The sequence below is a fragment of the Struthio camelus genome, chromosome Z (genome assembly GCF_040807025.1).
Source record: "Struthio camelus isolate bStrCam1 chromosome Z, bStrCam1.hap1, whole genome shotgun sequence".
In the NCBI taxonomy this organism is placed as follows: domain Eukaryota; kingdom Metazoa; phylum Chordata; class Aves; order Struthioniformes; family Struthionidae; genus Struthio; species Struthio camelus.
Window position 1 is genome coordinate 36,469,784 of NC_090982.1, and position 24,375 is coordinate 36,494,158.

Genomic DNA, 24,375 nt, shown 5'->3' on the forward strand with positions numbered 1-24,375 from the left:
TGACATTTGACCTCATTTTGTCAGAAGGCCTGTTTTGTTGTATATGGTTTCAAGAGATCCATCTATGTTTTTCTCTGAGCTTTCTTGAGTGTAAAAGCAGCCTTATATCAGTAACGAAGAGCCTTAAAGTAGAACATACTAATGGACAAGTAGTCTCATATTCCTACTCTTAAGGGGAGGGGAGACGAAAAAAGGCAACCCACACAACTCTGATATAATTTTAGCAAAAGCAGTAACTGCTAAAAATAGAGGCTGCTTTGATTTTTTTCCCCCTCAACTTAAAGCTCTTAGAGCTGCAGCTAATAGCTCGGTACAATTTTTTTCAGCCTTTTTTCCAAGTGCTTATTTTTATACTAAGTGATATTTACTGCAGTTTTAATACTTTACCCAAATTTAGCAAGAAGTTATAAATTAATCCCATAAAAATGCTGCAACAAACAAGCGCAGTATGCTTTTAATTTCCAGAAAATTCCTCTCTGTAGCTGTATTCCAAAATGATACTGCAGCCTTTTAGAAAACCACTAACGTAAGGATTTTAAACATCATGAAATTGACAGGAACTAAAGAAAGCCAAGATATGTCAATTCTAAAAAGCTAAGTTCATCCAGTTATTCAAGCCGTAAGTAACCTTTCAAGTATTTTGTCTACAGAGATAACAATGTTTCTTTCTGAAAACACTGTTAAAAAGAAGTATCTCCTTACTAGGTCAGACAACTGAACATAAACAGAATTATCAAAACATGACCTATTTCTGAAAAACAAAAAGTAGAACACATTGTAAATGAGATTACAGCGTTCAACATGGATAGGAAAAGAACAAAGTGGGAAACTGGAAATACTGTTCCCTAGCTGTATAGCATCTGTGCAGTGGCAAATAATCATTAGAGAATTACTTTCCCTCTTTAACCATCTCACAACATTCTGGTTGCTGCTGGGCAGGCAAAATACCTTGATCTGCTTTTTTTCCAATATACTGATTCATTGCCAGTAATCCAATGCAAACACAGTGTCTCACTAGTTCCACTGAAGTTACATTTTGTAATGCCAGACCACTTCTTTAGAAGAAGAAAAGGAGAACTGAGAACCTCTGACTTACTAACAAAAAAAAAAAAAATTTAATGTTCTCTTCTATTCATCAGGGCATCACCATACAGCATCACACCATATGCATCAATCTCATCTCCAGGTTTTTAAATGCACCTATTTGTGTAGTGTCCAAACACACATGGTGTGAAAAGTAAATAACATTAGAAGCGATGTTTCAATATTTTTTGCTAATCCTGAACAACCAATTTACATGCAAACTAACGGCAAAACAGTGAAGCAGGAGATACCCAGACACCATGTTACTATGAAAAAGACTTCTACTTAGTAATTGGCTTTTTATTGCCCCCTCCATCCCTCTATTTTAAGAAAGCTGGCAAAAAAGAGAGTCCTCTACCCAAACTAAGCAAGAGTGCTGTTAAGACATTTACCAAAGCCTATGTTCAAAGTCTTGTTTCCCTTTTCCAGCTTATAGCTTTGTCCAATTAGCCAGCTACTACATCCCCTCACAAACTTTCCTATCTAGATATTTCAGATTTACGTTCTCAAATACGCAATTTCACTTACAACTTCATGCTCCTTTCTTGAGGAAAAGAATGGAGACAGGTGAATGAAAGCACTCCTCAGTACTACTTCTGGTCTCCTAAACTTCATGTAATTCACTGTTAGTGTAATGATCCATTGCAAACCTTCTAGATAACATTGGAAATTCGCTTACATACTCGGCATTTAAACAATCGCACAGGAAAGTTAATTCAGTTGAAGACAACCAAACATTTGCCATACAGTCTTTCAGCTTTTAGGCAAATTAAAGCATCAAATCCCTGCTTATACTTTTCCAGTTACTCAATGAACAATGCAATATCCAAATATTTTTTCAGCTTTTAAGTATTTTCTCATCTAAAAACAAAAATGAACAAGTACTTATAGCTCTGATAAAAGGAAAATCTTAATACCTGCTACCTCTATTTAAACATTAATGGTAGCTCAGAAAGTATCCTCAGCAACTTCGGTCCAAGAAAGGCTGAAAAGTTATTGCTTAGAGCTACAGAATTCTCCAAAAAATAATAATAATAATAATTTACAAAGTAACTGAATGGAACAACTTGTTGCCTCTTGCTTTGCATTCCCATAAGAAAACTAACTTCAGCATGAAATACAGTATCTGCTGCAGGAAATTAATGGTCTATTCATTTCTGGATATTTGATTGATTTTTTTTTTTTTTTTTTAAAGAGCCTTGAGGATCTGCTTCACTTCAAAGACAAGATATTAATTCAAGAACTCAAATATCTCCATGAAGTTCCCAATTAAAGACTCATTTTTCAGTAGTCTGTCATTTACCCGCCATAACCTACTAGTTTCCATCCATAACATTCCGCCAAACAAAGATGTGTATCTTTGTTTACATTAGACAACATTATTAAGGAAACAAAATCATTCTCTCAGAAAAAATTTATTCCTCAGAGGTATATATTTTTTTTCTCCAGTCTAACTTACTCATTGTAAATTTAAAAAGAAGGAATAGTCTTTTGCTCCATCTCATATTCCATGGAGCCTACAGATTTCAGTCAGGTTAAATCAATGTTAAGAAATATCCTAAACTGGGATATAGGAATTTATATGTGTTCTTTTTCTCAACAATATAAAGCAGGAACGACTAAACTGGTTGCAGAAGTTTGCTGATATCAGTGCAAGACTACACCTTCCAAACTTCTTACTACTGAAATATATATACGCAGCACACAACACTATAATGTAACACAGTAACTTGTGCCAACATACATTTTCTTTAAAGGAAGGTAAATATCATGCAACAACCCTGCGTGATTACCTATTTAAGCTTTTAAAAAAGCAATGGTTCACTGAAAATTTTCTGCAGACTATGCCAAAACATCAAACGACAAAATAAGTTGCTTACATGTTTCACATTGATAAAATGTATTGTTTCAAAGTTGGCACACTTGACTTCTCCTTTTAACAAAACATATTGGCAATGCCATGTTAAGAAACAATTATGTTAAAATTGATCTGCAGAGCCATAGCTATATAATGATTTGACAGTGCATTCCTTACCTAAAATTTTCAGAGAAATTACTATTTTTAAAAAACACTATAAATCAAAGAGAATTAAAATCCTAGACCATTAACAAGTTCTATTACAACAAAACAGATGTAGATTCAACAAAACTTTACAAGGCACATTTTCTATCAATAATAGATGTTTAACATGTTTCTAAAATATATTCAAGGCTGTATTAATTATACCAAACAAAAGAATAATAATAAAAAATAATTTCAAAGCACTTGGCTATCACAAAACAATCCTTCCTTCTTGAAAATAGTAGTATAAATCACCTCCACTTCAGATGAAATTATGAAATTTAGCTTTTTCTAGAATTCTAAAAAATAAAGTCAAACCCTACTAGGCATATTTAAAAAAAAAAAAAAAAAAAAAAAAAAGGAATGCACCATGATTTGTATTTGTCTCATCAGTATAAATAGTGGTGGATATCTTACTATGTGTCAAGAATTAATCATGCGTGTTTATGTCATTCCTTTGATTTGACCTTTCCAGGTTAGTTAGATAATGCATTGTTCAAAGGAGAGGTTACTTACCCATTTCATTAATGGTTGCTCTTGCTTTTGAGACAAAAGAACTAACTTCACTTGAGTGCATTTTTGCTCTTTCTTTAAGGTCAGCACCTGTAAATGACATTTCACGTGTATGTTAGTAAGCTGCATATAATATCATAAATATGCTTTCAGAAGTAAATTATTACTGTGTCTCAAAATTTAAGTCTACTTTGAGATAAGGGCAAACTGATCACACTCATTTTCCACAGATTTCAAGGAAAATACAACACAGAAATTTAACTCTGAAAAAACACCACCACCACCACCAAAATCAAATTAGCTACCAGATTTTCACCAAGTATATTTTAATTTGAGGAAGAAATCTCACTGTGAAGAACAGTTTATGAACAACAGAATTTAAAAGTATATATATCAGATGGAAATATTAACTTATTTTCCCAACTGTGTCACAAAGTCCAATAACTATGCATTTTTCATACTATCATCTACTAGCAAAGGATAACAAGTGGAACGCAAAACCCCTAGGATGAATGTTTTTACGGTAATAGAGTTCATTTAACTAAATAAAAAACTTCTACAGTGGACATACTAGCATTTTTCACCTTATTTTATGGAACTCTATTTTTGAAGATGTTACATACAATACCTCCTTTTAGTTTCCTAAAAAGGCTAAAACTTGAGATGACATTTTCCTCTATTTCTTCATGAACATGTAATTCTGCATATTTATAAAGGACAGTATAACTAGAGTTTGCTATAAAAATGTGCTTTTAAAAATTTACCATTGTTCAGAACAGAAGTTTTCTATCATGAACATGTAGGAAAGAGAAACAGGTAATAATAATAGCTAAATACTGAAAAAGTTTTTTTTTTTTTTTTTAAGAGAAAAAGAGAAGAGAGAAAATCTGCACAGATACATTTATTCTCTGAGGATGTGCAACACTCCCATAGAATTTAGTGTGTATTTCTTTCCATTTTGTGAAAATGAACCTGTTAGTCTGAAAGGGCTAAACACAAGACATATAACCTATACAGAAATAGTTTTATATTTCCCTACCATGACAACCAAAATACTATCAACTTTGGAAAAGGCATCACATTCTTATTCAATTAAGATGTAACTCAAAGTTCAAAATTAAGCATCACAGCCTCCCCCCTTTTATCCTTCTGGACTTAACCGATATTAGATGCTCCCTGTCAAACACGGTTTCAGATACACTTTTGTTGATAACAGGAGTTAAAACGCACAACTCTAGTCTTTTTCTTTTTTTTTTTTTTTTTTTTTTGGCAAAACTGGTATCTCAATCTGACTGACATTTTCTGATGGACCTCCAGCTGCCATTTTAAGATAACATGGCCAAAAAAAAAGCTCTGCACCTTCCCTTCTACTTTCATCGTAGCAATGCTTCCCATTTTACTGGGGCCTATATTCTCTGTCTATGCATGTCCAATCCAAAAACAATGAAGCATCAGTCCTGACTACGTTTGTATGTTTCCTAGTAATTATATCAAGTTTCATTTACGCTACCAGACACCTTGCCAAAAGTTTCCAAGCAACCTTCTAAGATATGCCTCAGCTGAAGACAGTGTGACGAGCCAGCTGAACAGTCAGTATAAAATGGGGATTATTGTGGTCAAGTCTGTACCGTATCGCTACAAATGTCCACCTTGGTAATTTACAATTAATGCATACAGAAAACTTGCCAAAAACCTCAAAAGCATACAAAATTGGCATGTAAATGGGTATGAATCGGGGTAGTCCTTTAAATCACATGCAACTGCAAAGAACTTCCACAAATGCATTTACGTACAGAGTTCTGTAACTGAAAGAAGCTGCTTTACAAAAGCAAAACATGCTTTTGAAAATAAGCTGATGGCAAAACACGATTTAAAAGCTACACCAGCAAGCGTGTGAATCAAAAAAACAAAAAACACACCACAAACATACACACAGCACTTCTCCAACATCTATTTCTTAATGTCTGGTTCCAGCTTCTACCACTCTGTATACATATCATCTATGTAAGAACAACAAGAAAACCTGTGCTTTAGGGACTAGGGAATTATATGGTTGTATGAAATCCGAACTTCCATACACCAAAATCCTGCTCACTTGGCTGTACCCTTGCGAAGTATAGAAAGTCAGCTTTGAAAGAGAAATAGGGAACCTAAAATATTCCAATGTTCTTGTTAAGAAAGTGTACTGTCAAGATAAGACTTTAAGGCAATTGTTAGGTTTTTATTTATTTAGATTCTTTAAAAGAGCTCAACAAAAAATAACCTTATAAAACAAAAAAAATACACAGACTGCAGTTATCTTCATTTCGAATATATATTTGAAGATATCTGCTGAAATTTGTTTTTAACAAAAATTTGCGTAAGTCCATTAAAAGGTAAACTGTCATCTTATAATTATTAATTATGAATATTCTAAAAAGAATTTCTGGTCCCATATTTGCTCTTAGTGCTTCACCCAGCGTCTGTAATCTTACATTTCCCTTTTTCTTAAGTATTTCTCTTTCACCACTGTAGAGAAAATGGAAAAAGGTCTTTTTGTAATACTTTCCTATTTTAGCACTCCAAAGCATCGCAATAATAGCTGAAACTTTTTCCAGAGAGAAGACCTTTAGGCAGAAGCCATTTGTTGCACTCCAGCAGAAGACTCGCCTCAGCATCCTCTGGTTCACAGGAGATGGAACCGCCAGTGACTTAACACTTTTGTTCCTGTTGTAAGATTGAACCACTGATCAAAATTCTTGAGGAATACTTTGATCCATATAGCAAAGAACTATTCACATGTTTCTTCAAAGTCCGTTCTCAAGTCAGAAGTAGGAAAGGTTAAGTTACAGAAAGCAACCATGAAGAGTGCAGCTTCAAGCAAAAATTGCCGTTCTCTCAGCTACTGCAGTGAAAGATCCCTCCTCTCACCCCAAGTTTAGCACTTTAAAATATCTGAAAATACTATCTGTTCAACTGCTGCGAGCAGCAAAGGAGCTGAAGATTTTCAAACCACAAATACTCACACAGAATGAACCTTTGCAACTCTCCCATGGACCACAGTTGAAATACACGAAAATGTTTGGCCTATCCCCTTTCCCATACATACTCCCAACAGACTTCAGGGGGTGTGTACTCCGGGCCTGTGACTCTACACCACACTGAGCGTAGGCTCCTCTAAGCCTTTCTACCCCACAACGTAAGGAGAGGGGAGCCATAGTTGCCACTGAGTTGAGGCACACCAACTGTTGCACACTGATTGTGCACTGTAATTATGTCCCCGCATCCATTCGGTTCACACTGAGTCGTTTTCTTCACGTTGCATGTATTGGCATCTTGATGCTCTGTCCCACTGGCTGGATCTTATCCACCTAGAAGCACAGTAAAAACTAGTCAAAACTAACTGTGGGCTAATTCTAGGGCGTGAGGTCAGGCTCTTCAGTTCTCAGCTCTCTGCTCCCAGCCCTTTATACATCTCATGTCAAGGGCCATGCACAGCTGTTCTCAGATTACTAGGAGTTAGCACAGGACAAAGGAGAAACACAACAGTGAAAGACTATGCTGACACTACTACCAGCCGCTTCCTTCTAGAGCTTCTTTAGGATTAGGACATGTGCTCTTCACTTGTGCAGAGAAGCCTCCTCAATCAGCTTCATTCATAGAAGCATTACTTCCAAATTCATGAAATAAACAGGAGAGAATTGTACTGCAGATCTCATATGAACCAGTCCTGGTTGCCAAATACCAATACAAAAACCATTATTTTGGAGAGAGGTGCAGAACTTATCCTGAACCTCCTGAGCAGTAAGTACATAAACAATTTGGTATGGGCAGATCAACCCTTAAAGCTACTCAGAGGAAGATGCATATTGTTTTTAGATATTACATGCATCTCTATTGAGGTCTGTCAACCCTGAAGAATATCTCTGATTTTGATCCATGACCCTAATATTTTTTCCATCCAATACAAGGAGAACACAAAAACATTAGTTATTCTTTACCTTACTTCCCGTGAAGTGTTAGAACCCTGATGAAACTAACCCTCTTTGTATATTGTAAATAATTGACTGCTGAATGGCTGGCTGTTGTACACTGTTAGTCCAGACAGTTTTGCAGCGTGTGTTTAACTGGCATTTCACAACGTTGCCGGAGAAGTTTATTCGAGAAAGCCAAGGGGAGTCCAGCAAGACAGGTATATTTCTGTTATTCACCAGAATTTTCCCAACTCCACTTCTATATGACAAGGAAGGCTATTTAACTTAGAAAGCGCTCCCAAAGAATCTAAGTTTCACAGTGATTGCTCCGATCCCTACGTCTCTTGCCTTATTTGGATATTTTCACATAAATCTCTAAATATAATTTATTTACTGTTGAAAAGCTAAGTTATGAATTTGAGAAATCTGTTCAAAACATCTTTTTACAAGCCTCACTTTCCAAATGCCATACTTGAATGCCTAAAAATTTTCTTGTACAGTACCATATACTGTGCTTTGTCACACACCCCTATAATACGCCACAAAAGCTGTAAACCCATGACAACATTAATCATAATGGGTTATATATCATACTCAAAGTTTTAACCATACTCAATAGATATTTCTATTTAAAAAAATAACTGTTTCATATATCTGGCACACCAAAAATCAAATTGTAGAGTTATTCTACTGAGTGCCAAAAGATGCCCCAACTGCCTTTTCTCTGAAAAGGGTAAGTGACTCACACGCAGGTATCTGACATGGAATAAAGTCTTAACTTCTTACAGCGGCAATGTTATTTTGAGCTTGCCCCTTGACCTGGCTAAAAGCAAATGGGCCAGTTCTGTTTGTACAGCAGAATTTCAATATGGAAGCAACAGCCAAGATTTTCAGAAGGTACACAGATAAATAGATCAAATGGCAAGAAACACCAAAATTGGAACACTAAAAACCGCACAGCACAGAAGCACCACCTCGAATATGCTTAATAACCTGCAGAAATAAGTTAATGAGGAATTTACGAAAGAAACTGACTACGCTTTTAAGACGACATGCACCACCTCACCCATTAACAATAATTGTGGTATACTCAAAGCTCATTCCCATACAGAGAAATGAAGTGAACTGCGAACTAATATTACTCCTCCCACACATAAAAAAATACTACTTAAGATACTGAACTAAAATTCTGAGGCAAAGGGCCAGCTCAGACAAACACTACAGCTTAACTTGCAACTACTGAAAAAAACCACCCTTCAATGTTCATGTGAACAACGCCCTCAAAAGCTGGTATGCGCAACTCCTACAGAAGCCAATGTGATAAATCCAAGTTTAGCTGAAATCAGCAGCAGAACTGCAACTAACTTTAATCAGGTTAGGATTACTACAGAGGGAGCTGCATATACATATGAGGACAGCACTGCAACCAACTTAAATTCAAACACAGAAAGTAAAGATTTAAAAACAATTTTTATTCTCTAAATTTCCAACATTGCTCTGTATCTCATAATTTTTCAAAAATAAAGCTTTTACATCCCAAAATTAATTTACTCAGAATAAATTAATCTCTAATTTTGGAGAAACTGCAATACCTCATGAAGCAAATACACTTAAAGACAGCATAACGTCTGGGGAGATCAAAATTTTGTTTAAAGAGAATTAATATTAACTCTGTACACCACAGTAATAAAAGTTATGAATATTATTCTGCTAACAGACATATACTTCAAGTTAATACTTAAAAATCTTCCATACAAAAGCACTATTTAAATTTGATAGTAGTAATGCCATCATGTGGATGTTTTTTATTTTGCCCTTATCTAGCATTTTTCCGTTTAAAACTATATGCTTGACAAATTACAGTACAAATCAAAGTCAACCACGACTGAAATCTCTTGCCTGTGTAAAAGAAAGAGTGTTATGCTTCGCAGACAAAATATACATTGCGTAGACCCAGTTAAAATGTGAATGAAAGCGTTCAGCTATCACATAACAACCTACTTATTCTACAGAAATAGCTGATATACATATAGAATCAAGTTTAAAATGAAAGTTTCTGCTACACAGTTTAAGAAAAGTAAAAATAAGATGGCTTTCTGCCATATTGAAGTAAATGAATACTGAAGACAAACTGCATTCCTTTGCTCAAATTTTCACTTTAAAAAGTGACTTCAAAAGTAACAGGTCATTTCTATCATTGCTACAAACTTGAAATACTGGATTAAGAGTAGTACACAGAGGGACAATTTTTTTTTTACGTTATTATCGTTACTTCTATGATTACATTCAAAATCATGATTAAATCTATCACATACATGAAAGACTTATTTTTCAAATTAAAAGACACAAACAACTACCATGACAACTGAAGAATTACAGCATCTGTAACTGAAAACAGAAAATATGTTGACATATCATCTTCCAATCAGCTGCATACAGTTTTTAACATTCTACGGTTTGCTGTGATCTTTGCGAGTACAGATATGAACAAACTCTTCCTAGAGTCACAATTTTATTCCAGAAATTTCCTATTAAAAATGCTAGAGTACATCCTTCCACAATGCAGAAATATATCTGATTTATTTCTTGTTGTTTATAGATGATTTGCAAATATGATGATTGTTGTTGTTGTGGTGGTTCCATTAAGAATCCACTGCTCTTCCTAGTCCAGCCAGGCCAGGGATACTTACACCTATCATCAACCCTACCAATTACGGCTACCACTGCTGTTTACTTGAGTAAAACCAACCCAGCCTGATCAGTTAAGAACAGCCAGAACGCTTCAAAAATATTGTGTCCTGGACTTTAAAAACTGGCCATCTTCCACAAAATAAGAAAACTAACAGATTATCACTTATTTGATAGAATTGTAGAAAAATCTGGATTAGAAAGGACCTCTGGAGATCATCTGGGTGAGCCTTCTCTTGAAGGCATGGCCTTAGGCTAGGTTATCCAGGGCCCTGTCACGTCAAGTCTTGATTATTAATAGCAAGGGAGATGCCATCACTTCTCTGGGAAACAGATTACAATGTTTAATTCTTCATTATGAAAGCAGTTATTTTATGCAGATGGAATTTCCCTGAAGCAACTTGTACCCATTGCGTCTTGCCCTGTCACCGTACATCCCTGCGGAGGAAACATCTCTACTTCCTCTGTAACTTGTAACTGTCTTTCAGGTATGGTAAGATTGATTAGATCCCTGCTGATCTCCAGCCCTCCAATCACCTTGGTGGCCCTCTGCCAGCTAGTAAGTGCTGAGCACAGCGGAACAAGCACGTTCCCTGACCTGCTGGCTATCCTCCTCATGATGCAGTCCAAGACACGGTTTGCCTTCTCTACTGCCAGGGCACACTGCTGGTTCATGTTCAGCTTACCCCATGTCTTCTCCAGCAGAGCTACACCCCAGCCAGTCTGTCCCCAGCCTGTTCTGCTGCTTAGCATTATTCCTTCACAGGTGCAGGACTTTACATTTATCTTTTTCTTGTTAGCCTTATCTACTAGCCTGTCAAAGTCTCTCTGAAGAGTGGCTCCTACTTCCCATATACCTAACTCTCCTTTCACTTTATCATCTGCAAACGCAGTAAGGGTTCAATCCTGTCATCAGATTGTTTATAAAAATAATGAATAGCATCAGACACAGTATCGACCCTTGAGGAACTCCACCTGTGAGTAGCTGCCAGTTTGACTTCAAAGGGTGGTGGTCAATGGCTTTGATCTTGGCAGCTAAACCGCTTTTCACAGTCTATATATCCAGTCCATATCTTATCAACTTGTCAACGGGGATGTTGTGGAAGACCATGTCAAACGCTCTGTTAAAAATTAAGGCAGAAGGCATCCAAAGCTCACTCTCGTCCACTGATCAAGTTGTTTCATCACAGAATGATGCTCAAGCATGATTTACCCTTGGTAAATCTGAGCTGGATTTTCCCAGTCACTTTCTTGCCTTTCATGGGCCTGAAAAGAACTTCCACAAGGACCTGTCCCACAATTTTTGCAGGGATTGAAGTGAGGCTGACTGGTCTGTAGTTTCTTTCCCAAGCTGTCTTTTTTGCAGATGCAGACAGTATTTGCCCTTTTCTAGTCGCCTGGGTCTTCTGTGATCTTTCAAAGACAATAGATGGCGGCTCTGTTGGTCAGGCAACTCTTTTAGCACTCTCAGAAGCATGCCACCAGATCCCTTCAGAGTTATGTAATATGTCCAGTTCAGCAGTGGACCTACATCTCCTTTGTACTTCTGCTCGTCACTAACATACCTGAAGCAGCCTTTCTCGTTATTCTTGACATCTCTTGCCAGTTTAAGCTCCAACTGAGCTTCATTCTTCCTAACCGTATCTCTGCACATCCAAGTAATATTTCTAAACTCTTCTTTGGGACTCTATCCCCTTTTCCAAGGGTAAGGGTGAACAAATGACTCAAAAACCATAAAAGATATGAGAAATTAAGAGACAGAAAAGAAAGCTTTTTTTTTTTTTTTTTTTAGAATTAAAAGGGATGTTCACATCTTTTACTGTTTAGAAAACTACAGAACACACAAAATAAACTAATAATGTTTTGAAGACACTTTAGAGTATTCCTGAATATTTAAAAGATTTTGTATTCAGATCAACCTTTTTGTCAGTATTTATAACTCTGGTACTATTTCAGAATATGAAGAAATGAAACATTAGTGAAAAAGTCTTTTTTGATTTTTTAAGTTACCTGGTAAGAGAGACCTGAGAGTTAAGGATAAAGGGAAAGGTACTACTGAAATATCTATTGAACTAAGAACTGCTAACAATTTGCTCTTGAGGATCAGCTTCTCTCACGAGTACTACTGAAAAGAAAGATCCTCCTCATAAAGCAGTACAACTTGCTCTCTGCCTTTTCTGTTCTCTTAGTTTTCATATTTTAAACTGCAAATCAAACATGTGCAAGTAACAGGTAAAATTTACATTAAATGATCATTTCCTCAGAGTTGCGTCTCTATGACAACATGTTGTTGGCAAAACAAGACTTTCCATAACAGTACTTTTTTCCTCTTTCCTTACTCTTTTAGGACAGATGTAAATTTAAGATTTACCTTAGCTTTGCCTATGCTATAGGATACCTCAAAACTTTCAATGAGGAAGGAATTCCAAGACATTTTCACTCGCTCCTAATAAAGTTTCATTCAAGCTCTCACATCCTCCTAAACTTTAATTTTTCCTGCATATTTATTTTTAACCTGAAATTAAACAGAGATGATCAGTCCTTTTAAGTGGCCAGTATGACTTGGCTATATACATTTTAGTGCATTTCATAGTAAGCTTAAAAATAACAGCAAAAAAAAGCCACCGTTATCAAGCAAGTTAGGTAGGAAACAAAAACCACAAAGGTAAAGAAGTCAGGAACATGCCACAGAACATTTGCAAAGGCCTAACATTTCTCATACAAAAAGGAAAGGAAAACACTCAAAAGGCTGTAAGCATTCAGGACTCAATTTTTCAGGCATGCAAAACTCTTAGAAATTAATTACATTATACAGATCCAGAATGATTTGAAATGAGTAAGATAAGAACTCATGAACTCATGAACATTAGGAAGAAATTCTAATACGTTACATACGAGAAACAAAAGATTAGGAACATGTACCTTTACCACGGAACCCAGCCTTAAGAGGAAGTTAATGTACAACATATTAATAGAGACTTAAAAGCTGGCTCAGAAGCCCCAAAGAGCTATAAACAAAGGGTCACTGGCTAAAAAGGCAGACCTTGACCCCGGGCCTATCTGGTAGGGTTGTGTCACAAAGCACCAGAGACTGAAAGACAAACATGCTATGGCTGTTATGATAGATTTTCATAATTTTCTATTAAATAAGGTTTTCACTTTGTCTAAGAAAGTGGTTCACAAGACATGGTTATCACAAGCTTTTAAAGCAGCTGCTTCACAATTCACCTAACATAACTTAATAGTAACTGTTATCTCTAGTAATCATTTGTTTTATTGACAACAACAATCATGCAGTACATCAGCAAACACCAATCGTGTCGCAAGCTAGCATGGACAAGACTTTTCGCCCGCACCACCTAAACTGGCTACAAAGAAAAGTGCATTTACATGCAACCTCAGCATCTGCTAAATTTCTTTAACAAAACAGTTCGAGAAAGATGCTGGTTGCAGTCAGTGAAGTCAAGAGAAAAGCAGTTTGATAATGAGAGATGCGATGCTTCTTCCCTACATAACAAGGTAATCTAAATGATGTAAATAAAACAATTCCTTTTTGGTGCAGAGCTTCATATTCTTGGCATTCTCTAAACTTGGATATATAACTTCAAAGTCAAAACTTCTGCCATTTTCAGTCCCTACAGATGCTCTTCCATATAGGATTTGTTCTCCTATTAGGCTGCAAGCATGACTTAGATACCTGCATTTTTTGAACATATTCTCTCTATGTCATAGAAAGAAGTTCCTCAAAACCATCAAACAGCAAAGAACAAACAAAATTTTGCAGTATAACTCTTGTGCATTAGAGCTTTTGGCACTTTGGCAGGATGCCGGTCATAAGCATTCCTTCCTGTAAAATGGCAGTCTTTTAGCTCCACGGCTATAGTTTATTACGTGCTTCGCAATAATTTACACTCAGATCAGTATATTTAAAGCATTAGCTGCTAAATAAATTCCCACAAATGGGATATTTCAGAAAGTATAACACTTTTGTTTGCCTTTGAAATCCAAGCCTTTTGAGGCCAACTTGCTAATTCAGACAGAATCTCTGCAAGGATCTTGATCTCTCACCTCCTGAAAACAAAAGCACAAATTTTTACCCAAATACTACCATTTTCTTTGTGACACTTCCATCATCCAACAACTACCTCAACCATATTCTATATGCCACTGGTACCCTCTTCTGAAGCCAAAAAATTGCATAACTGTCATGACAGAACTTCTTGCACTTTCATCCATGGCACATGAGACACTAGTCCTGGTGGCAAAGTACAAGAAACATGGTAACTTACTGTTTGGAAACAGCTATCTACACCAATATTAGCTTGGATTCTGTGCCATGCCTCACTTTCAATAACCTCTGTCAGGCTAACAAACTAGCCTCTGTCAGAAGACAGAGGTTGCATCATCCTTGACTGGCAGAGGGACATGGAATCAGAGGAAAAGATCCAGGAGGAGGAGACAAAGGGCAGCAATGAAGTCCAGTTATAACCTCTTTGGGAACCACACACACAGACCTCTAGAGCGATCAAATCATGACAAAACCTGTTTCTTCCAATCTACAAAGCATAGCTCATACAACAGTCTAGCTACTCGTCCACTGCAAGAGCATGGGCTTATACTTCAAATCAGGGTAGTTTCAAAACGTCAGCATTTAATAAAAAGCAACATATGTTGCACGTACTATTCAATACAGAGCTTTTAGAAAGAAAGAAAAATAAACAAGTAAAGCTACTTCCTATACCACTTGTATTTCTAAGTTATTTCCACAGTAAGCATTACAGAAGTATTTAATTCAGTCATTCTGGTACTCTGAACACCCAACTTCCTCAAACCATTTTTCATTTTCAAATTTAGCCTTCACTCAGAGAACTTCTACATTATACCTGTAACAGGGTGTGTTTTTCTTTTCTGATCATGAAACATAACTGAAGTCTTCTACAGATTAAGACAGTTTAAATTAGACAGCCACATAAGCTGGATTTTTACCCTACTAATTAGTTTCCAACTAAGTGTGGAACTACTATTTGTTATTTGTGTTTATTCTGCACCTTGCATACCAAAAGCCTCTGAAGAGTCTAGCAACAAAGCTCTCAGTTTTATTAAGTTTAGAACTAAAAAAAACATTACTCAACAGAATGAAAGTGTATAGATATTTTAACACCAAAAAAAAAAAAAATTAAAGTGGCACTGCATCTCATTTGTATCACTTGCAGTATCCTTGCAGAGTTTATCAATATGTAATACAGTAGTGACAGGTCACACATACTGCTTTCTCAGTCCCAATTAATGAGTGGACATGTCTAAAACTTGCTAAGGCTGAGGTTCTTCATCTTTCTTCTTTAACCTTAACTGAAGGATGATATTTAGACCGAGTAGTCTTAGCAACTGGTACTAAGCCTTGCAATTCAAAGAAATATGAACAGAATCAAAAATCTGAACAACCCTTTCTTTCACCTTGATTTCTAGTAAATCAAGTAATCACAAAAAAAATAGAGATCTTTCACTGCATTATTACAGGTGACCAAGTCAAGCGTTTTGCATATATTGTATATCTGACCACTGCAAGCATGTTTGTGGAAAAAAAGTTAAAAGGAATTGATACTGCCGGGTATATCTATTTTGATTAGTAATAATTACAAAAATAAGTTAACTGACAGCACACCCAGTTTTATGAGCTGTAAATAGAAAAAGAGGAAGTGTGTTATGTGGTAAAAAAGGGAAAGTCAGAATCTCTTCTGAAGAAATCCTGAAGTCTTTATTCGGGCATAAATCCTGCTAAAGAAAGGAGGAGCTTTTCCTGAGAAAAGCCACATGATTTGAACTACTTTATCATCTGAATGTAGATGAAGACACAAGTCTTTTGTTTCTTTTATATTAGAAACATTCAAGTAATTTTCCTTCCTTCCTGTCCCTTGCTTTGAAAGGCATCACCAGATGCTAGGTGGGGGGAAGAGGGGTTGCTTTGTTTGTTTTGCTTTTTTTCCCTCTCTCTCCTTGTTTTTTTTGTATGACCAGTATTAGTCATACTGGGATATCACCTGGAAACTTCCAGTAGCTCAAGGTTCAACAATACCATATACTGTGCAGCTATGTGGCAAGTGATACTTTCAGTAGGACATTTGAACAGGTAAACAAGACACGCAGCATATGAAAATGTAACACACCTTGAAAAGAACAGATAAAACAATAGAGAAAAGGAATGGACACATCTCAATAATCAGTCATGACTTGTTACCTCACTCATTTAGGACATGATCACTCTGTGTATAGCAAAACACACATAAACTTGAGGAAAGATTAGAAAGACTAGAAGAAGTGACTACAGATTTTGACTGGGAACTTTTCCAAGCTACAACAGGTGAAGAGAACAAAGACGTTTGTGGGAAAACTGAAACCGGAGAAGAAAAGGCTTCAAGGTTAAGGACATGGAGCTCAACTTTGGTCTACTCAGAAAGCTTAAATCTTCAACTCCAAAAGGAAAAAAAAAAAAAAGCATTAAAAATGGCTGGCATCCCTGCACAAAAATCTCTGGCTCATATTAGTATTGGGCTACCATTCGAAGCCAAAGTCTTGCCATTCCACACACTGCTGTGTGAATGTAAGGAGTAGTAAGCATTTGAGCCAAGAGCAGGAACATCTCTTAATCATGCTTCGTTCATGAGAAAGACACAAGAATAGCAGCTGCAACTCTACTGTTCATAAGCATGAAGTTAACCTGCTCACACACCGTACTTTCCCTTATTCCCACTGTCCCCAAACACTTGGAACTGACATAGGGAAATAAATGAAGATGCTTGTAAATAGCACAATCTCCCATCCATTGAATCCATTTTCAGCACCAATGTTGCACACTCGATTCTATTTTCTACAGGCTTGTTATTTTAAAATACTTCAGGGATACTCGATCTCTTCTATTTTTAATAGACAATCCAATAGACTTGCCAGCAATTTACTTTGGAGAAAGAAAGGAAGGGAAAGGAGATCTAACACTGGAACATTACCTGCCATCTGGAGGAGCTTAACAAATTATAAAAGTTTGTGGTATTTGAGCCTAGAGCTCAATCACTTGAAAACCGTGTCCATCCACATATAGTCACCAAGTTCCAGCTGGTGATGGGAACTCCACAAAGAAGTGTTAGAATATCAGTCAACAAAAGGTATTTTAGACTTAAATTTCTTATATCCTACAAAACTCTGCTGCTTCCCTATTTATACAAAATACTGACAAAAAATTGAAAAAACTTGGGGGATATTATAGGAAACTATATACCTATATCTCTTTATGAATGAATAGCTGTCCTGAGACCTTATATTGACTAAAACAGGTAGGACCTGACTAACAGTCGTAGGATTTTTTTTAACGTTTCTTTGGGTGTCAGACAATAAAACAGTTACAATAGCTTTTACTATCTGATGCGTGTATACCAAAGTCCATGTTATATTTCTATTTATTAAAACATACACACACAAAAAAGTAAGTTTTACAAGAAAAAAATATTTAAAGAGAAATTTCAAAATTTTTTCGTTTTTTATTACTTTTATAAAGGTAAAACATTTTCACAGGTACAAAACAAAAGCCCACTGACTGTTTCAGTAAGCTACATGCAAGATTCATGCCGTTTTCATTAGAGACAAGTAACCATCTTTAGCTATACCACTGTAAAAATACATTATAACCAGGAATACATCGGCAGCTCTGTGCTACATTCATGCAAATTAAATTATTTTGTTTTCCTCTAGCTTTCAAGAGTTGCACATCCAACCCAGATGCAGAAAAAAGTACCATTTTTTATTACAGTAAGCCAATAACAAAGGTGTTCTGCAAAGGAAACCTGCCTAAGTGGCAGACAAAGATGGGAGAAAAGGAGAGAAACAAGTAATTTTAAAGAACTGTTGGAAGTGTCTCTTCATACTTATGACAATTAGCACACATGTATGTTTCATTATATGCTGTTCTGTGCCATTTACAGAAGGAAGCACATACGAAACTAACTGCTGTAAATTGACTCAAAATGAAAATGCCTTAGCTTCAGATAGAAATCTAAATACCTCCGCTAAATGATCATTTTATTTTACTCAAAAGTAAGTGGAAAAATGGTTCTTTGCCATGCAGTAACTATTTCTGACATGTTTTGCACACATGTAATCTATTTCCAGCACACACTACCACCAAGCACAGGAGATCGGACTATTTTTGCCAGCAGGCTTTCTCAGCTAAGGATATAAATGGCAAAGCAGGCTCAGTTCCCTCACCAATAAAGAAATCAGGTGCCAGGTACTAACTTAGTCGGTATTAGCGGAAAGAGTTAGTTGGGTCACACAGTACCTCAAAGAACTGTAAAGAAACCAAGCAGTCTTTCTTCAGAAATCAAGATATCAAATACACATAGTTATGACAAGAATATTTTAAGTGGAGGTGACTACTTCGTTTCAGTTAATACTTACAGAAGACACTACAGTGGAAAGTCAAAAGTTCAGAGGCATGCAACAAGTTAAATGAAGCTCTTCATCTAAGCACAAAAGCATTTACCAGTGATGTCCTGGGTAATAAAGATATACCCCAAAATTATCCTTTTACCAATTTAATAAAACAGTGCCTGTCAGAGTAACAGCAGTTACAGATTACTTCACCCGGTGCCCACACAGGTTTTAACCATTTTATATGGAGCACAGATGACATATTATATATAGTGACACAAAACAAAACAAAAAAAAAATCCATGCCCAGAAATGGTGTAGCAAAAACTCTTGCCCATGTCTGAGAGTGAGCTTGCAGCTTTTGAGACGATCCAAGATCCAAGTCTACGACAGACATGGAATTTACACATAACGACTTTTGATTCCTTTATGAACAGAGTTTGAATATGATGAGTTTGAAATGACTTAAAAGTAGGTGAACAAGATCAGCCACCTTCTGCCATAACGATGTAAAAACGGCTCTGATGTCAAGGCTGGAGTTTAACTGAATTGCTCAGCACCCCTAGTGATTCGTAATCAAAGTATGTAGTGAACAACTTGATACTGCTGAAAAACAGAATATTGCCTGACGACAGAAATTCCTCCATATTTTCCGATAAATAGAATTCCATTTCAAAATATGCAAGACTGTCTTGGGAATCTAAAATGTGATTACAAACACGTACAACCATACTGAAGAGAAAGATAAGTTCCTAAAGTATCTTAACCTAGGTTAGGACACTAAACCAGCCTTCTCTCTAATCTACAAAAATTCTCTTCTCCAGTTCAAGATCTGAAATGAAAGCAAAAGCATATTGTTGATATAGGCCTATAAAGACAGTGAAATAACATTCTGTAATTCAGGAGCGTAACCCAAACTGGTCATCTAATATCTAATACTCTAAGGTGATGCAATTCCAGACTCCAGCAAAAACAGCAGCTGTCAGTAGGAAAGGCACTGAGAATAAAACGCCTCTAAAGGCATCGCTCAAAGTTTGGCCAAACTCCCAGCCTGAAGGGCTAGCAGTACAGAAAAAAAACTTCTTCTGAAAAGCTTTTTCTACCTGAACCGTGCTAAAGACAGTTTTAGATTAAAAATAGGTAGAGAAGTGTCTCCCTAAATACAAAATGCTTGGTTAGAGCTCACCACTGGGCTCTAAAGAAGGAATGGAGGAGGAGACATTAAAAAAAAAAAAAAAACCCACACATCCCCCCACCCTCTGGGGCTGCAGCACCTGTCAGAGCAGGCTTAAAGTGATTTCAAATGTCCACTAGCAAAGTCAAAGAGGAATATGTTATCACTATAGTATTGCTGGTATCCATTACTATACAGGGCTCTTTCAGAGCTACCCCCAGCTAGGGACTCAAGGTTTCATTGTAGCTGTCAGAGGAAACTACTTTCTGAAGACAAGATTACTGTTACTCACAGCATGGTATCACATAGGTCAATAATACATGAAACAATCCAAATATTTGGAAATAAACACAGAGAGCTACAGAAAGCACAGGCGTACAAAGATATCAGAGGACCCATGTGAACTACTGCACGACCTCTCTTAAGCTAGAGATAACAGTGCAGACTGCATAGATATTTCTCTAGTTTTAGGTATGAAACCAGCAGTTTCCTAAGTTGTCTAGCTCTAATACACCTGCTGGCATCTACAAAGCCTATGGTCTGCCTATAAATGACAAACTGTACCATCTTAAGAATTTTACCGAACAGAAGAAACTCAAGCATGCCAAGCAGACTTTCCTCACTTCTGTGGAAGCAAAGACTGTTCAGATGCAGCATCCCCTCTGTTAATCTATTATACCAAATCAAAGACTTCAACAGCCCTGAATTTTGCAGCCTTTAGATTTTGATATACACACATAGATGCCCAGACTGGTCCGGTGATGGTGATGTGAGTTTCTAGTAAAGTCACGTAGTTTTTGCAGTGTTCATATTTGCCTGAGCATCTCTAAATTACACATACAGGTAATTACTGCTTCCATTTCAGATTAATATAGAAAATTCTTACACGGCATGGACTGTAGCCCAACACCTACAAGGACACACTAATAGCCACCTAATTACAAGTTTCCCTGATACAGCACAGGCAAAGTATGCTGCACTTCAGAGAGTTGTTATATACCAACTTCAAAACCGTTTCTAAGCGGTCTATAAGGCCAGCGTCCTATAGAGGACTGTATTCAAAAAGTCATATCCAACCATAACAAGCACATAGAATATAAAAAGTCATCCACATAACTGACTTAGTATTCCTAACAGGTTTATAAAAAATCCACATTTCTGTAGAACATATTTATAAAACAAAAATTAAATGAGTTACAGTTGTAGTATATACATATCTGTTGAAGATGCTTTCCATTACAGACAAGCTCACATAACATGCTCACACAATCAAAGACAACGATGGATTAACAGCCCAAGGCAATGTTTTAAACTATTTAAGTATAATAATTTAAAAAAATTTAAACTCAGTGTTTTATCAGTAATTAAAACTTATCACAGCCTATGTTCTTCAGTAGCCACAGATACGTATTTTAGGTCTGCTCCTAAACTTTCCAGTACACACGAGCCAACTGAATGACACCAACTATAGCATTTTACTGTTATTTTTGAAGACAGATATCCATGATATAAAATAGCACCACAGTCCATATAATAGCGTTGTTTTGTAGTTCCATGTGACTGTATTACAGAGCCCAACCTTAGGTAAGGGCTGTTTTACACTAGCAAAGCAATAGTCACCAAGCTTGATCATTCCCCGTTAAGTCACTGCCCACAAAAACATTGATTCTCCTTGGCAAGTTCTCACGCTAAGAATCACCACAATAACTGTAAGACTACAGAACCAATTCAGATAGACTTGTTTTTTAATCAAATTTTCAGTAATAACCTGGGTCTCATGCCCCAGAAAGCTTCCATTCTAACATATAAGGAGAGAGGAGAACATTTTATTGCGATGGATCAACTACTGACACCTCAATTTTGGAATCAGATCTCACATGTCACACAAAAGGAGGAATGGTCAAAGAGTACTCGTAAATGCCCTGTTTCATCAGCTTTAAAGGGTAAATCTCAAAATTACCTTAACCCAGAAAATATACTGTTAAAAAGATGGCTCTCTTGCTGGCTTTCATAATTTATCTTTCACTAATAGGATGATCTTAAATTTGTTATTCATCAGCTTTGCGCTCACAAAGCACAGTGAACTTTGGTCTACAACTTATTCAAGACCAAAAAAGGAAGAAAAACTGCATGAAATATCCACCACTGACATCTCAGCTGAATCCAACCAATTACAAGAGAACTTTTTTGAAGTATTACACTGTGGCAATATTAGCAATGAAGAAAGTTGTCTCTGCTTCCACTAGAGTCTATAAAAAACTCTAATCAAGGAGAAAAGTATACTGTGGTTGAATGTACTGTCAATTCAAATAGTCTTCAATCAGTGACAGACAGAGTCTCTCTGAGACAGAAAACAATCTTTTTACAAATTGTTCCTGGCACTAAAGCAAATATAGTATTTCTCGCTGCAGAACTTAAAACTAGAGGAAAGGGTCACCGAATGTTTCATAGACAAGTGTTTAAGACACACACTACAGGAAGAGAGAGACATCTGAACAGATATTCCAGATAAACCTGATGAAGAGCATCTTGCATCTCAAATAAGAGATGCAAGAGAGAACCAAGCAGATATAGATTCAGTTTCTTCTGTTTAAGTTAATCCACTTAGCCTCTGTACAGTACTGACTGCAACTCATTCAACTAGGGAGAAAGCTTTCTGTTCACATTTATTTAGCACATTTTTACACAAGTTGCTGTGAGCCCAGTCTATCCTCAGAGTTCCTTAAAAACAACAGTCTGACCTCAGTTTTATCTTTGAAATGTAAACTAACTGGGTTAAAAACTCTATTCCCAACTACAGAATAACATTAAGAAAGCTGAATATATGAAAATTCTTTCCCATAATATTCTCAAGCCAGAAGCTGTAAACACCACTGCGAAGGCAGACAAGGGATTCTTAGCTGAAAGTTTCACAGCTGATTAGGGTTGATTTAAAGACTGCACTGTTGCAGCAAGTCCCACCCACAGACTTCCTACCCAATTCCTCATGCCATTCCCCCAAACAGAAATGGATCACTCTTTCAGAGATAGATGAGGGGAATGTGGCTACATTCCTGTGTTCTTATTGAAAAGTGTCCTGGAAACCTTAACATCTGCATTTTTTTTAATGAAGCTAAAAGGTATCTGGTATATTCATCTAACAAACTAATACATGCACCTATTCACTGTGCTAGCAAGTGCTGCGTTAGCTACGTGCAATTTTTTTTATCTGCTATTTGCCAGTGCTTTGTTCTAGGATTAGCCATGAGATTAAAATAAATATGGGCAAGATATACAGAATAACGTGGATCAAATAACATGTTGAACTCATCCGAACAATATTCCATTAATAGAACCATATACATGATCACTTAGGGACAGTGAGCTCTGCCATACTTAAGGCCAAGAACAAACTTCTGCTTAAAAATTAATTTTTCTAGCTCTCAAAAATCCACATAGTTGATCCAATATCTGTTGAAATTCAACATGCCTCTTTAGGACAGAATGTAGAGGAGCATTTAGAGTTATCTGACTGAGGTACTTCTAAAAGATAGCCATTTAAAATCTGTTTTCCTTAACTTACTGGGCTCTTTTTGTGTAGAATGGTGGATCAAGTCACAGTTTTGACTGCACTTCTTTATTGGCTCAGTTGTTCAACACTCGACCTAGAAAATCATGACATCTATTAGTTCTTTCAGAAAAGCAGTATCAGAAAAAAAAAAAAAAAAGAGGAAAAATAACTGACTTCAGACAAATGCAGGCTGAGCTCTCCAAATTCAAAAGATAACTATATGCACAGTTAGTCAGAGGACATAGCTGAGAGGCTGCCTAACATGCCAGTTTTCACATAACTCATGTTGCTCCAACAGACATGCAGCAGCCATTGAACCTAGTCTATAAGCAGCCGGCATCAGTTCGAATCCAAATCTTGGCAAAAGCCTGGATTGGAAAAAGGAGGAACCTAGCTACTGTCTACCTCTGAAGGAAGGAATGAAATGCATGCAAAGCGACAAACATACCCAGAAGGCGCTAAAATCTTTTTAAGTGGGTACCTGAATCCTCAAAAGGGAATAGCGGAGTAATACATAAATTATCCTCTTCGTTCCTCTGCATGAGCCGGAATCTGGAGGAATATAAAATGCTCTGGGAAAATACTAACATTTCCCCTTGCTCACCTACCTAGCAGAGCCTGGGAAGAAAAAAAAAAAAAAAAAAAAAAAAAAAGGCAACTATACCCACAGTTGTACCTCTGTACCACTCTCACTGGCACCACAAAAATCAGAGTAGATCAAGTATTTGAGAGCTATTACAGAACTGCTTTCCTTCTTGGGTAATATCATTCAACCCATATCAAAGCCTTTTAAATGAAGGTGGTTTCACAGGTCAGCTATCTGAAGCCTATCTACTTTACAAACCTTGCCAGCAAAACTATTCTGGAAACAAGACAAGTTACGCCAACAGGAAAAGCATTTGTGTTGGCTTTATTCACGTTGCAGCCCCAAATG

At 36.6% G+C, this 24,375-nt stretch overlaps 1 protein-coding gene across 3 annotated transcripts in view; it reads right to left on the bottom strand.

The window, feature by feature from the left end:
- The window catches only part of LOC104150309 (methylglutaconyl-CoA hydratase, mitochondrial), a 113,031-nt gene that overhangs the window by 74,709 nt on the left and 13,947 nt on the right, over positions 1-24,375 (bottom strand). For all 3 annotated transcript variants that reach the window (XR_011137732.1, XM_068927302.1, XM_068927303.1), the window contains one exon: positions 3,662-3,748. Coding sequence is in view for 2 of the 3 variants with exons in the window: in XM_068927302.1 (XP_068783403.1) it covers positions 3,662-3,748 (87 nt within the window). In the remaining variant the exon portion in view is untranslated. The remainder of the gene's footprint in view (positions 1-3,661; positions 3,749-24,375) is intronic.